This window comes from Delphinapterus leucas, chromosome 19 (assembly GCF_059928025.1).
Source record: "Delphinapterus leucas isolate spDelLeu-1000000601 "Yukka" chromosome 19, BTC_Dleu_Yukka2, whole genome shotgun sequence".
NCBI classification, from domain to species: Eukaryota; Metazoa; Chordata; class Mammalia; order Artiodactyla; family Monodontidae; genus Delphinapterus; species Delphinapterus leucas.
The window spans coordinates 27,158,070-27,171,796 of NC_143147.1; the positions used below are offsets into that span (position 1 = coordinate 27,158,070).

The 13,727-nt window shown below is 56.5% G+C and overlaps 1 protein-coding gene and 2 pseudogenes across 1 annotated transcript; all 3 read left to right on the plus strand.

Annotated features, from left to right (window-relative positions):
* Positions 1-456: 456 nt before the first annotated feature.
* On the plus strand, positions 457-3,861 carry LOC149744891 (uncharacterized protein SPEM3-like; annotated as a pseudogene).
* A 905-nt stretch (positions 3,862-4,766) lies between these two features.
* On the plus strand, positions 4,767-7,605 carry LOC149744892 (transmembrane protein 102-like). Its single transcript, XM_089901785.1, is given in 6 exon segments — positions 4,767-4,779; positions 5,756-5,929; positions 5,964-6,090; positions 6,188-6,633; positions 6,636-6,920; positions 6,923-7,605. Coding segments are annotated over 6 exon segments (1,629 nt in total). The 3' UTR covers positions 7,507-7,605.
* Positions 7,606-9,411: 1,806 nt separating this feature from the next.
* LOC149744893 (fibroblast growth factor 11-like) lies at positions 9,412-13,217 on the plus strand (annotated as a pseudogene).
* The last annotated feature ends 510 nt before the right edge of the window (positions 13,218-13,727 follow it).

Genomic DNA, 13,727 nt, shown 5'->3' on the forward strand with positions numbered 1-13,727 from the left:
TCTGTGTCTCAGCTGTCCCTGTCCCCAAAGAGCCTCGTACAAGAAGCTGCTTCCAAACTGGGGGGTTCCACATCTGGGCAGGTCCAGCTCCACGCCAAGTGAAGGGCATGAAGAAGGCTGAGGCTCTGGATTCCAGCCAGGCCTTGCACAGGGCTCTGAGGCCAAGGTCTTCCTAGTCTCAGGAGGGGCCATAGATGGAATGTGTCATTTGAACAAGTGAGTCAGCGGGTGGTGAACGAATGATTGACTGCTCGAGGGCAGGTGTGCCGGCCTACGGGCCCTGTTTGACTGTCCAGGCTCAGCTTACCTCACCCTGGTTACCAGGGAATGCCACTCTGGTTACCAGGGAGTCACCCTCCCTCACTGTGACCTCACTACCTGCCCCATTATGACCCAGCCTCTCTCCCAGTTAAAAGTGGAGGGCAGGGGCCCCAGGCAGTCCTGGGAGCCCTGGCCATGGGTGAGCGAACCTACTATGGAGCCAAGCCGTTCCCTGGCCCCATCCCCAGGAAATGCCAGGAGCAAGAAGACTCAGTTCTTCTGCTCCTGGTCAGCTTGATCTTCCTCATCGCGGGGATCCACGTGGTGACTATGGTAAGGGCAGGATCTGGGCAGCGGGGCTGGGGGAGCCCTGGGGCCTTGAAGGGGCTGAGGTGGGAGGGCTGCTGGGGTGTGGCCCCACAAGGGTTGGATTTCAGGGCTCACCCTGCTCCCGGCCTCCCCCCTCCCCTTCTTTCCTCAGCTCTGGAGGCATCTGAAGAGATTCTTGCGGGCACTTTTCAATCATCTTTTCCCCAAAGGTGAGTGGGCGCCAGCGTGAGCTCAGGGGATGTGGGCCTGTCCCCTTTCTTCTATCCCTGCCTTGATTCTCAGCCCCTCAGGAACCCAGGACCTGACCCATCTCGCCTTTCCCTGCAGACAAGCAAGCCAGCGGTGTAGGCAGCCATCGCACGCACAGGCGCTGCTCCGTGGATCCCAAGAACCTGTGCTCAAGGGTTTCTTCCCGCTTCCGCCATCGCCCACGCTTCCTGCTCGGGCACACAAACCACCTTGACTCCTGGAAAGCAGACAAAAAAGATGAGAAGGCTTCTAAGTGCTGCTGGATGCCGCCTCAGTGTGGACGGGCTGGGGCTTCCACGGAGGCTCCACGGAGACTGTGGAAGGAGCGGGTAGTGGGAACTGGGAAGGCCCCTCCTGTCACAGCCTTAAAGTCCCAAGCCAACTTTTACTCCAGGTAAGAGACATCTTCCAAGCTCCGCAGGATGAGCAAGGTGGACGTGGTTCCACTCCACCTGCCCCAAGAGAGCAAGACTAAGACCCCACACTCTGACACAGCTCAGGCCCCAGCCCGGGCCTAGACCCGCCCCCCAGTTCAGGCCACTGCGCAAGCTCCTGCTAAGGCGTAGACCTTCTCCTCAGCCCTCCCCACTGAGCACCCCCACCCCGTCAGAGACCTGCTCCCGAGACCACGCCCATGAGCACACTTCTGCCTGGGCCCAGGCTTTCTCCCTAGTGCACCCCACTGGCAACACTCCTGCCAAAGCCCACACCTTCTCCTCCACCCACCCGTCTGAGCAGGACCCATCTCAGACCCAGACTTGCTCCACGTGCCACGCCCCTGCGCACACCAGCCCGCAGGCCCAGACCCCCTCCCCATCCCTCAGCCCTGAGCACAGCCCTGCCCAGGTCCATGGCCCTGAGCATACCTCAGCCCATACACCAGCCCGGGCCCAAGCCCAGGCCCCCACACGTGCCTCAGCCCAGTCCCTGGGCCACACTTCTGTCTGCACCCTGACCCATGCTCATCTGATCTATACCCATGCCAGCACTCTGGGCCCTCCCCCACCTTCTGCCCATGCTACTACTCCTGCCCTAGCCCCTACACCGGCCCCTGTCCCGATCTCTGCCACAACCTCCGTCCCAGAGCTGGTCATGGCCCTGAGGACCACTCCAGTCCCTTCCACCACCACTACCCACATCCTAGATACTATTCTCTCTACCATGTCTGCCTTCAGCCAAGGCCTCTCCTCCGGCCGTGTGGTCTGCGATGCCCGCAGGGTAAAGCAGAAGTGATTCCATGTGTGTCCCCCTCAGAACTCTGGGTATTCCAGAAAGGACTTGGGTACCCTCTCCAGGCCCCAAGAGGGGCATGGTCTGGTGAGCTCTGGTACAGCTGAACAAACACTCAAGCAATGTAGTGGGGACAGTGCTAAGCCCTCCACAGCATCCATACTGGGTTACCTGGAGTTGGGGAATATGGAATGGAAGATCTCAAATGATGCCAAAGACAAATTTGTACAGTCCAAGACCTTCCCTTACTGCAGCTTCCTTCCTTGCAGATCTGAGAAGAGAAACACAGACCCCCAGAATCCAGTCTACCCCAGATTCCCGTACTCCAAAGATGCTGTACCTTCTCAACCTTGCTTCCATTCTCCAAACAGTGCCCAGAACTCACCATGCAACATGCCTCCACCATGCACTCTTTATCTACCGCTTGTTTCTCCCAGATCCTGGGTCCTTCATCAACACAGCAACCACCAGAAGCCCTCCACCTTAATACAACCCCCCACCTTTCCCCCAACCTCCAAGTCTTCTCAGTCCGTCCTCTCTTCCCAGGGCCCCATCCCTCCCCAGTTATCCACTACTTCCCATATCCCAAGCCAGGCCCAACCCCCTGAACTTCATGAGAGTCTAGGCCTCAACCAAGGCTCTGTCCTCCCAAGGACCCCAGGCCCTTCCAAAGTCTGCAGAGTTTCCAGAAACCCAGGCCTTACCACAAACTCAGGCATCCACAACAGTCCAGGCCTTATCCAAGACCCAGGCCTCCCCAAGAACACAGGCCTTGCTCAAGATCCAGGCCGCCACAAGCATCCTGGCTCCAATAAGGGTCCAGCCCTTACTCAATACACTGGCTTATCCCAGAGATCAGGCCTCCATAACAACTCATGCCTTATCCCAAATCCTGGCCTCCACAAGGATGCAGGGCAGCACATACCATGGACTTCTATTCCACCCAGTCAGAACTCCTGCTCTCCCAAGGCTCAGGTGGCCTTCAATGACCTGCTAACCTTCTCAGAGGTACCTGTGCTGATTGTGCTGCAATCACCCTCCCGGCGAGTAGGCAGCCAAGAAAGGGTGTACCACCCCATGGATACAGTTCCTCCAGCCTGCCAGAGTTATCGCCAGATGTCTATGCCTCCCAAAACCAGCTGGAAGCCCTACTGTCCTGGGTCAGGCACCCGGCTCGGACATGTGGTCTTTGACACTCGCCAGAGACAGTTCAGAGCAGGCAGGGACAAGTGAGAAGCTCTGTCTCCCAGGCGCCTTCACCGAGAGACATCCAACAACTCACCGGAGACCATCAAGGAGTGGGGATACCAGTGTGTGATGAGCAACTTAGCAAAAGAGGGGACAGATATGCATGAGGAATAAAGAGACAAGAGAAGTGTTCTGTGGTTGTTTGAGGACATCCACCCCAGCCCCATCCCACAGGGCCTGATGAGGACCTAAGCTATCCCTGCTTTCCCTCCATCGCTGTCTCGCTGAATCTGTCATCCCCAAGGCCCTAGAGCTTCATTGTCAATTACAGTAGCCACTAGGCAAATGCCTATAGAATGTAAATTAGTTAAAATTAAGGAAAATTAATTCTGTTAAAAATTAAGTTAAAAATTCTCTTCCTCAGGGAACGGAATTTCCCTGGCATCCAATTCTGTTCCCTGGCGGTCCAGGTGTTGGGACCTGGCGCTTTCACTGCTGTGGCTGGGGTTCCATCTCTTGTCGGGGAACTCAGACCCCGCAAGCTTCATGGTTTGGCCAAAAAAATAAAATTCTCTTCCTCAGTGCCATGACCTTTTAAGTGCTCAGTAGGCACATGGAGCCAGCGGCTACTGTATTGGATGGCACAGGTTTAGAACATTTCCATCATCATGGAAAATGCTATTGGAGAGCAGTGCTTTAGAGTTTAGAGCAATTTTCCTTTCCCTGTCACCCACCTCCAGCATCTTAAAGCTCCCCCAGAGCCCAGAGAACTTAGCTCTTTTTAGGGTGGCTCAGAAGCCACCCTCTGGGGAGGAGGTAAGATGTGGGGGTGGACAGCCAATGCCTGATTTCCCCAGACTGTGAGAAAGAGCCCAGGCTTCAGTTTTCCTCATCTGGTCTCTTGGGTCACGACCAGATGTATGGAAACTTGCCTCCCCCGTTCTGGGCTGTGTTTAGGGCTCTTGGTTACTGACCGAGAAGACCTCTCTTTGTCAGTGACTAGGAAAACTTGTGTTTTAGGCTGCCCAACTTGAGCCCTGGATTGTGAGGGTCCCCTCCTTCATAGGCCTCTAAATTTTTCAAGGTGTCTCCACTTAATTTTCTTGCCCATGGACTTAGGCCTAGTTCACTGTGGAGACAGAACCCTGGAAAAAAGGCATGTAAGAATTCCTGGTCCAGTATGCATTGGTCTAATCTGTGAGCGTGTCCCTGGTGTCCTATCTTTCTGTCCTATTATTCTGGCTCCTAGTTTCATCCTGGACGTTAGCTGTGCCCATGATAGCACTGGTCGCTGAAAGCCATTTCCTTCCCCTGATAAGTTTTCATTGCCCTGCACTAGCCCAGCTGGTGTTTCCTCTGGACTTGATTTTCAGTCCTGATAACTCTTCTGTATACACACATAAGCTGCGAGAATCCAAAGTGTTTTCCCTGCCGCCACTTGTGTGTCTGAGGTCGGCAACACTAACATGTCCCTTCCCTGAGTCAGATGTCCAGCCCTGGGTCACTACATGCACACTATCGGTGTGTTCTTGTCTAACGTTACCACCACCGATTCCAAGGAGATATGTCCCAGCTGGAGAGCCCATTTCCAACAGCTCTCTGGCTGAGCTCTGACCTTGGACAAGTCATGTGCAACCTTTCTAGGCTTGCGGTCTCATCTCTAAAGTGAAGTTATAATTGCATGCAAGAACCATTCTAGATTTAAATGACCAGGGCTCCTCTACTCCCAAGTGAGATATAGAGTCCCTTATTTCTCCGCATGCCCTAGAGTATGTCACTCATTATTGTTTGCTTTTCAGATCCATCCTACTAGGCCTGTGTTCTAAACCCAAGGAGTGTTCGTGCGGTTCACCTGGCCTTGTAAAGACACAGAATAGTTTATCATAAAGACACAGAATAGCGTATCTCCATAGAAACTACAGCTTCCATCAGGCACTACTTCAACGGAACAGGGAAGGATGTGGGGGCGTGGCCCAACGCCCTGGTAGCTTTGAAGACAAACTACAACTCCCAGGATAGCCGCGAGATCTCTGCAGAGCGAAAGGAGTGACTGAACTCTGACTGGAGGCCGGGCTGGTCCGGAACCACCCCGACAGTCTCCAGAAAGGGGCGTGGTTATAATTTAGGGATGTGGCCTTACAGGCAGTAGGAAGTAGTTACCTGTTCAATCTTCCTATCCATTCTCTTCCCAGCCTTTGTAGCTAACCTAAGAGGGAAGTTGCAAACCACTAGTCTCTTCTGAAAAGAGGTAAGGGGGACGTAGACAAGGTGCATCAAAGGAGGTTACTGCATTCGTTAGGAGGGCCCAAACAGTTACTTTCTACCTGCTGAGTCAGGTGAAACATTCCATGGGAGTGGGGACTAGCATATGAGAAAAGGGCAAGGACGGAGGAGGTATTTATTTGTTCTCTTTCAAGACTAAATTTAGGGCCCTTCAACTGCAGACCCATTGGCGGACTGTGTCTTGGGAACCCTCTTGGCCTCTGGAAGAGATAAGAACTGGGGTCAGTTTTCTGCAGCAAAAGGTACGGCCCGTCTTGGCTTCCTCCCGTCTGTGTATTTCCTAGCCCCCAATCGACAGAGCCATATGGCTTCTGCGGTAGTGCTCCCTGGTGCGGCCCACAGCCCCCAGCCCCAGCCCGGCCGCTCACGGACATTGACTTCTCCTCCGTCGATGCAGAGCAGGAACTAACGCATCTGATCCAGGAGCTGGGTGCAGGAACTAACCCAGCTGATCTAGGAGCTGGGTGTGCAGGCAAGCTGGAGTGAAGGCCCCAAGCCAGGACCAAATCTCTTCCAGGCCAAGGACTTTGTTTTGTCTTTGCTTGGTAAGTCACCCTCCCAAACTTCGGGAACTTGCAGCTCTCAGCTCTGTCTCACCCCGCCGCAGCTCTGGATCACGACTTTACGATCCCTTAACTTTCCTTAGGTCTCTTCACCACCGGGACCCTTGCTTTCCTCCTCATGCAGAGGTCCTGCTGCTTCGTTGTGGGCTTTGCGAGGGTTCCCTGGATCTGGGGCAAGCGCCTCTAGGTCCCTACGCTCGGGGACCTCACTACGAAGCTGGCTTCACACTCCTGGTGCCCATGCTTTGTCTAGATGGCACTGGGCAGGAGCTGCAACCAGACGTGGGATCCTGTTACACATGGCTCTTCCTCCCAGAGCAGCTACATGGAACCTTGGTCGGGGAGGCATGGCAGGACTGCCTAGGACCCACAGTCCCAGGAGGAGGTGATTCGATCCACCCAGCCCGAAGCAAAGAGTCTCCCAAGGATCCACAAATCTCCATGGACCACTTACACCTCACTGAGCCTGAAGCACACGAGTCTTTGGAAAACTCACCTAGTAATGTTTCAGTGCCAGAGTTGCCTCAACAAATGTAACCGATGTTGATGTTCCCTCACCACTGAAAAAAACGAATGTGGACGTCACCAAAGCAACCAACATTAGCCCAGTTCCAGAACCCTTGGAGGCTCTGGAGGCATGGCCCATATTGAGCGTCGCCCAGGTCGGTGTCTGGTTCTTTGTTTCGTTGGCTGCGGTTGCTGAGTCCCCGTTTCTGGTTCAGGGTGCCCCGCGCATGGTCCACGCAGCCTGCTACGCGGGGGTCACCACCATCCTCCTGGCTACGCCCGGGCCCCCGCACCGCCTCCTGTTTTTCGATTGATCCCCATGGTGTCCATGGCCGGCTGGCCCCAGGGGGCTCAGAGCCACTCGTGGGCTGGCCCGCTGGCCTCAGAGTCGTCTTCCTTCTACCTGGTGCCCGGCGGCAGCGGGAGCGGCACAGAGCAGCCGGATGTCTCCGGTTGGCAGCTCTGCTTCGCCCGCCAAGAGCTGGCGCTCAAGACTCGCATACCCATTCCCCTGTTGCAAGCGCACGCGGCGGACCAGGGGACGCTGCGCCCTCTGGTGGCCAGGACTAGGGTCGCGGCGCCCTACCTCCTGTGGACCTTGCTCTACTGGGCCTGTGAGCGGCTGCCCACGCTCTATCTTGCACGAGCCGAGAATGCGGGCGCCTGCTGCCTAGGGTTGCTGGATGAGCTGGGCCAGGTGCTCAAGGCCGGGGCGCTGCCCCACTCTTTTCTGAGTGGCCAAAAGTTCCGTGTGGGGGAGGGCGCAGCTTCGCTGCTCAGGACGTTGGCACTGCTTTGCAGGGACCCTGCCTGCACCCTGCACCCCTCTGTGCAAGAGGCCAAGGCTGCAGGCAAGGGGGGTGGATTAGACGGCGTGGGAGGCGGGGCCCGTTAAAGATGCTGTTATTACTAACCTGGAAGGTGCTTCTGTTGGCCAGCGGGATGTGGAGGGGACTGCTCTCCCCTCACCTGGGAGACAGGCTGAGCACTTTGGGCCCAAAGAGCCCGTTCTAGAAGGACTCCTCGCCGGTTCCTCCGCTTCCTCCTACCCTCCTCCCGCCCCATCCCTGGCACAGATCGTTCCATTCTGGCCTCTCCACTTTCCAAATCTGTGGCCAGCACCTCTCCCAATCTGGTGCAGCCTCTGGCATCCATCTCCCTCCAGTTCTTATGGTCTTTTCTCTTAGGAGTCAATCGGGATGGGGGTAATATATTTGCTGAAAAAACGTGTAAAGTAGAAAGGTATGGAGACCAGGGACTGACGAACTTGTCTCACAAAAGGCAGAGACATTAAGGAGGACGGATTTCACCCCAGGATAGACCTCACCACCACTGCTATCTCTTCAGTTATTCCCGCCACCTTCCTCATCCAGTTCTGTCCTCCATCCTGGGCAGTAGTGTCCCTTTCTCCATTCTCGGGGCATCTGCCATTCCATCTATCTAAGCCCAACCTCTCCCACCATCCAGAGTTCCATTCAGTGGAGTTTCCTCCTTGTCCCTCCTCCTCTGAATCCCGAGACATGCGAGATATGCGGCTTTGCCTCGGCTCCTCCTGTCTCTAAGACCGTCTCCACTCCCTGCCTCCAAGGAACCCTGGGGTTCTGCCGGCCCAACCTCACCTCCCCCTCTTTCCCGGCATCTCGGTCCCCTGCCCCGCCCCCGGACCGGCTCTCCGAGGAGGGGGGAGAGGCTGTCGCCGCCACCGCCTCAGCTTCCCACAGCCGCTACCTCTGCCGCCGCTGCCGCCACTCGGTTTGGTCCAGCCGCCAGGCCCAGTGCTCACTTCACCAGACGAGGGTGCTCTGCGGAGGCACCCTCACTCCTTCCTGGGTTCTGGGACGCCTAGCCAGGCGTGGGGGGAAGCTCCGCTTGCGGGCTACAGGGAGAGAGGAACCTGGAACTGGAGCCAGCGCCAGCCGTGCCCGGATCGACAAGACCAGACAGGTTGAGGGGCGTCAGGGAAGGAAGAGGGGGCGCTATAGGCAGTCCCAGGGAGGACAAGGAAACCCTGTCACAGAAAGCTCTGATGCGCTCTGACTTATAGTGGGTCTGTTCACATTTGGGGACCTGTGACAACGTGGGTGCACTCCTCTCTCGGGGGGCTTGCTGGATTGGAGGGCGTGGGATCTAAAGAGCACCAGCTGTCCCCGAGGAAATTAGGGGCTGCCAGAAAAAAAGAAAAAAGCCAAAAACCTATGCTCCTTATTCCGAGGTGACACAGGGCCCTCCAGACAACCACCTGGTGTAACCACTAGGAAGGGCGGATTTGGAGGTGACTTCAAAAGGAGTGGATGGTAACAAGGTGAGGAAAGGGGCTCAGCAGCTGGAATGCTGTGCCACTAGAAATGGGGGTGACTTGGTAAAAAGCGGTATCGTCCAGAGACATGGTCTGGGAACCTCTTCTTGCTGATTGGCGACAGTCTGGATATTTCAAGCCATAGTTTTTGGGGATTTCAGTGAAAAACAGTGGGGGATTCTTCACTTCGAGGGTGGCAAAAGAAAAGACACCAAGGTTAGGTTCTCCCTAGACACTGGCAGCACCCCAGCACAGGTGGGGTGAGCTAATATCCCCAAAGCTAAGGACACACACCCTTAAAATTACAAGAGTGGCTTTGGCAGTAGTGCAGGGCCCTGAAATAGGGTGGAAAGGTGCCTGGGGATATTGGAACCACATCCTGGAAAATTTGAGGGTCTTGGCTTTGGGATAGTGTTAGTGGGGGACAGGGACATTGCAGATCAGAGAAGGGGGAGATTTCTGTGGGGACCAAAGGTCGAGGGTTGAGTCAACTGAGAGGTACGTACGCTGCTGGGTCTGACGAAGCTACCACGAGGCCCAAGGGTGGGAGCTGGTGCCTGGGATGGGGTCGTCTAGGGCTTATCCTCAGGTCCCGTGGGTGAGGGGGCGAGTCGGACCGGAGAGTGAAGAGCATGTGCTGGTGAGCTAGCGGGTTTCTCCAGCGAGACACAGCGTGCTCCAGGAGCCTGCCAGTTTTAGGGTGCCTCCTCCCAGGGCACCATGGCGGCACTGGCCAGCAGCCTGATCTGGCAGAAGCGGGAGGTCCACCAGCCCGGGAGAAGCCGGCCCGTGTTGCCGCAGTGGCACGTGTGTCCCCGCAGCACCAAGTCCCTTTGCCAGAAGCAGCTCCTCATCCTGCTGTCCAATGTGTGACTGTTCGGGGGGGAGGCCCACGTGACCGGACCGCTGCCCGTGTGGGTGCCTGGGGAGGGGTCTCTGGGCCGTCGGCCACTCCGCCTGGGATGTTGAGGCCAGGGACTCGGAATAGCAGTGCCCGACTGACGGGGACTCCCCGAAAGTGAAAGGAGGTGGGCCTGGACCACAAACTCTTGGCCAGACGATGCCTCAGTTTCCCTTGTCTCGCGCCCATAACTCCGAGTCTCCTCACTTTCGAGGACAAGGGGAAGGCTTGAGTGGCTAAGCCTGGTGCCCCGAATACTGGAAGGTCCCGCTCGCCACGCCCTCCCAACACAGGAGTCCCCACCCCCACCATCCTCTGCCTATGTGCCGTCTCTCGCGATTCTTTCAATGCCCAGTGGAGGGGGCTGAGGGATCCAGACGCCTGGGTCACCCCGAGGGTTTCTGCAGCTCCGGTAGCCCCGTCCCTGTCCCAGTTCTCCCGCTCCTCCGAGCCTTGGATCCGTTCCTCCTCGTCGAGCTTGCCTGGCTCGGTACCAATCTCCCCAGCTCTCCCCTGGGGGTCCTTGCAACTACCTCGCCAGTCCTTCCCTCTGTGCGCCCCCCTCCCGTGATCTGCACTTCAAGAAGGGAGCTGGGCAATCCCCCACGACCACCTACGCGGCTCAGAAATGGGGCCCCACAGGCTCAGGAGACCCTCTGCCGTGAGGAATTCAGACACACTACACGGCTGGATGCCCGCACGGAAAATGGAGGTCGTACCATCTACGAGGGGGTCCCGGGTTCTTGGCCGCAAGTGCCAGGTGAGGAGAGTGGTGAGGGTTAGCCTGTGGTCCCTGTCCTGGTGCGAAAGGCAGGAAGTCCCTCTGGCCTCGCTCCCATCTGCTTTCAGCTTCCCTAGGGTGAGACCCCCCACCACCCCGCTGGCATCCTCCTACCCCCACCGCCGGCACTCCGCTGTGGTATGGTCAGCAGCCCACCCTTTGAGTGGGACCAAGCCCACACGTGTGTCAGACAGCCTGACCAGCTCTCTGAACGCCTCCCACATTTCCTTGGTTTGGTACTGAATATCCCCCATCCCAGGCGGCTTACCTGGCTGAAGGGGAGAGGCTGAGCCTCAGGGATGGCTGAGCCCCCGTGAGCCAGCAGACTGACAGACACACAGACAGACAGACAGACAGATGGGTCACTGTCAGACACGCCGGAGCTGGGCCAAGGCGAGGCCAGCACGAAGCGAGCTGCATCTGCAGCAGCAGGTGCTGAGTCAGCGTCAGGCCCAGTGCCAACCCCACTCCTGAGGGGGCGCTACTACACTGGGGTGACCTTAATGCCCCCCACATTCACAAACACACTGCCCTTTCCGCAGCTCTGCCTGTCTCCCTTTGTCCTCTGCGTTTCCATGTATCTCTCCCCTTCCTCTTCCTTCTTCTCCCTTCCCCCCATTCTGGTTGAGCTGTAGAGTAGGAATTAAGCCTTTAAATAAGTTTCAATCAATTAAACTGAAAGCTGTTTAGAGGAAGCAGAAGGGACCCACACCCCAGCTTCCTCTGGAGTCAAAGAGAGGTGGGAGAGAGCTTGCTTAGAGCGTGAGGGAGCTGGGGTTCTGGGACCCTCTTCCTTCCCTCCATCCTCCTTTCTTTTCTCTCCTCTCATCCCGCCAAGTGTAGCAATGTTTCTGGGAACAGAGATGTCATGTTCCAAGTTGAATGTCTCTCTCTCCAGAGCCTCAGCTCAAAGGCATGATCACCAAACTGTTCTGCCGCCAGGGTTTCTACCTCCAGGTGAATCCCGATGGGAGCATCCAGGACACCCCAGGGCACACCAGCTCTTTCAGTGAGAGGGGAATCCAGCTGCTGGGTGGGAAGGGGGAGTGCAGGCCTAGGAGATGACAGTCCTATTGTGGCTTCAGGTTCTGTTGTTTTCACTCTGGCTCTTTGACCCTGCAAAGGAAGAAGTAGAACTGGGACCAGAATTGAGGGCGGGCGCTCAGATGGGGATTGGAGGCTTGGGGTACTGATATCCCTTCTCCCCACCCCCTGCCCACTTCAACCTGATCGCTGTGGGGCTCCGTGTAGTCACCATCCAGAGTGTCGAGCTGGGTCACTACGTGGTCATGAACGCTGAGGGGCTGCTCTACAGCTCGGTGAGACAAGGGGACAGAGTGGCCTGGAGTCAGGGGACTCCCCTAGGTACAGCCTTCCCAGCTACAGATATTTTGCAGCTCAGGGATTCCGTTCCCTCCATCTCTTGCCGACACCCTCTCCTCACTGCCCGCTCCCAAGCACCTCCTCTAGCGTCCCTCCAATCCCTTCTCCTCCAATAGCCTCCTAAATACCCCCAGGCTCTTTGAATGTCCAACTCTTACAACCTTTTTGACCCCTGTGTCTTCTCCAACCTCCTCTAGACCTCATTATTACTCACTTCCCCAGAGTCATTCAGGATGCTGGGGAAGGATTCAGGAACTCCTCCAAGCAGAAATTCCCTTCAGGTGCCCTGGATGGTGAGAGGTTGGGAGTAGAGCAGAGAGAAGTTATCTTCTTATCCCAGGCCCCCAGAAGTCTAGTTCCCGGCCCTCGGGGGGCCACCAGACTCTTCCTCATGCTCCCTTTCTCCCAGTTCCTGCGTGGACTCAGAAGTTGGCTCTCCCAGTCTCAAACATATGGATGATATCCTGCCTTGTTCTTCCCAGGGCTCCCTTCTGTTCAGTGATGTGTCTTTTTGTCCTTCTGTCTGTGTGTGCCTTTCTGGGTCTTTGTCTCCTCAGCCTCATTTCACAGCTGACTGTCGCTTTAAGGGGTGCATCTTTAAGAATTCCTCTGTCCTGTACGCCTCTGCTCTCTATGGCCAGTGTCGTTCTGGCCGGGCCTGGTACATGGGCCTGGACAAGGAGGGCCGAGTCATGAAGGGAAATCGAGTCAAGAAGACCAAGGCAGCCGCCCACTTTGTGCCCAAGTTCCTGGAGGGTGAGTATGGACCCCCAGGGAAGAGGTGGACCACATGGGACGGTATTGACCTTGACATGGACATTTAGGGACACACAGCTAAGGGCCTATAAGTGTTGTAAGAGGACACATGCTCTGACAGGTCAAGCGAGGAAGGCTTTGGCCTTTGGAGGTTTGGGAAGCTCTCCTTCTGTGGGTTCCCAGAGGAGGAGTGTAGGGGAAGGGAGCCCTTTCAGAGCTCTCTTGGTACCTAACTCTCCTTCCTGCTCCTCTCTCTCCCCTTCACAGTGGCTGTGTACTGGGAGCCTTCTCTCCACAGTTTCCCTGAGACCTCCCCTTCCAGTCAACCTGCCCCCTGCCATGTAGTCCCCGGACTGGAGGCTCCCTGCCCTCATCACCACCAGAGCCTCTCTCCCAGCCCTGTTTCTGGCCCTGCTGTCACCCCTGCTGCCACACTCCTGTCCTTAGCAGCCACGTCCCTCCAGGTGCTCTACCCTGAGGGAGACTAGGGGCCGGCCATGACTTCCGGGGCTGCTGAGATCCTTAGATCCTTGGGCCCGTGAAAGGGTTCAGAGAGGAAGTCTGACAATGGTCCTGGCTGATCACTTCTTTCCTTCCACACTCACACCCTACAAAGCCTTTTCCCGACATGGCGCGGGTGTTCCAAAACTGCCAAAACCAGGGCGTAAACCTTCCCTACCGCAGGCTCAGCCACGTCCTGGAGCCCTTTGCCCTCTTCATGGCCACCAAGCCATAGACTTATAGGTCCACTGCAGCTCAGGATTAATTTCCTTCTTTCGCTACTCCACCTTTTGCGTTGTTCCTGACAGGTTCTGGAACACCAAACACCCCAGGCAGGGCCATTTCTGCACTCACGGTCTGTGCTGGAACACAGCTATGCTGCCAGGCTCTGTTCTGGATCCATCAGGCTTCTGTCCTTCACCCAGATGGACCCCTGGCTTCCATCTAGAGAGAGGCTGGATTTGGGCCCTGTCCAGCTGTTGGTCTTGGCCTGAATTG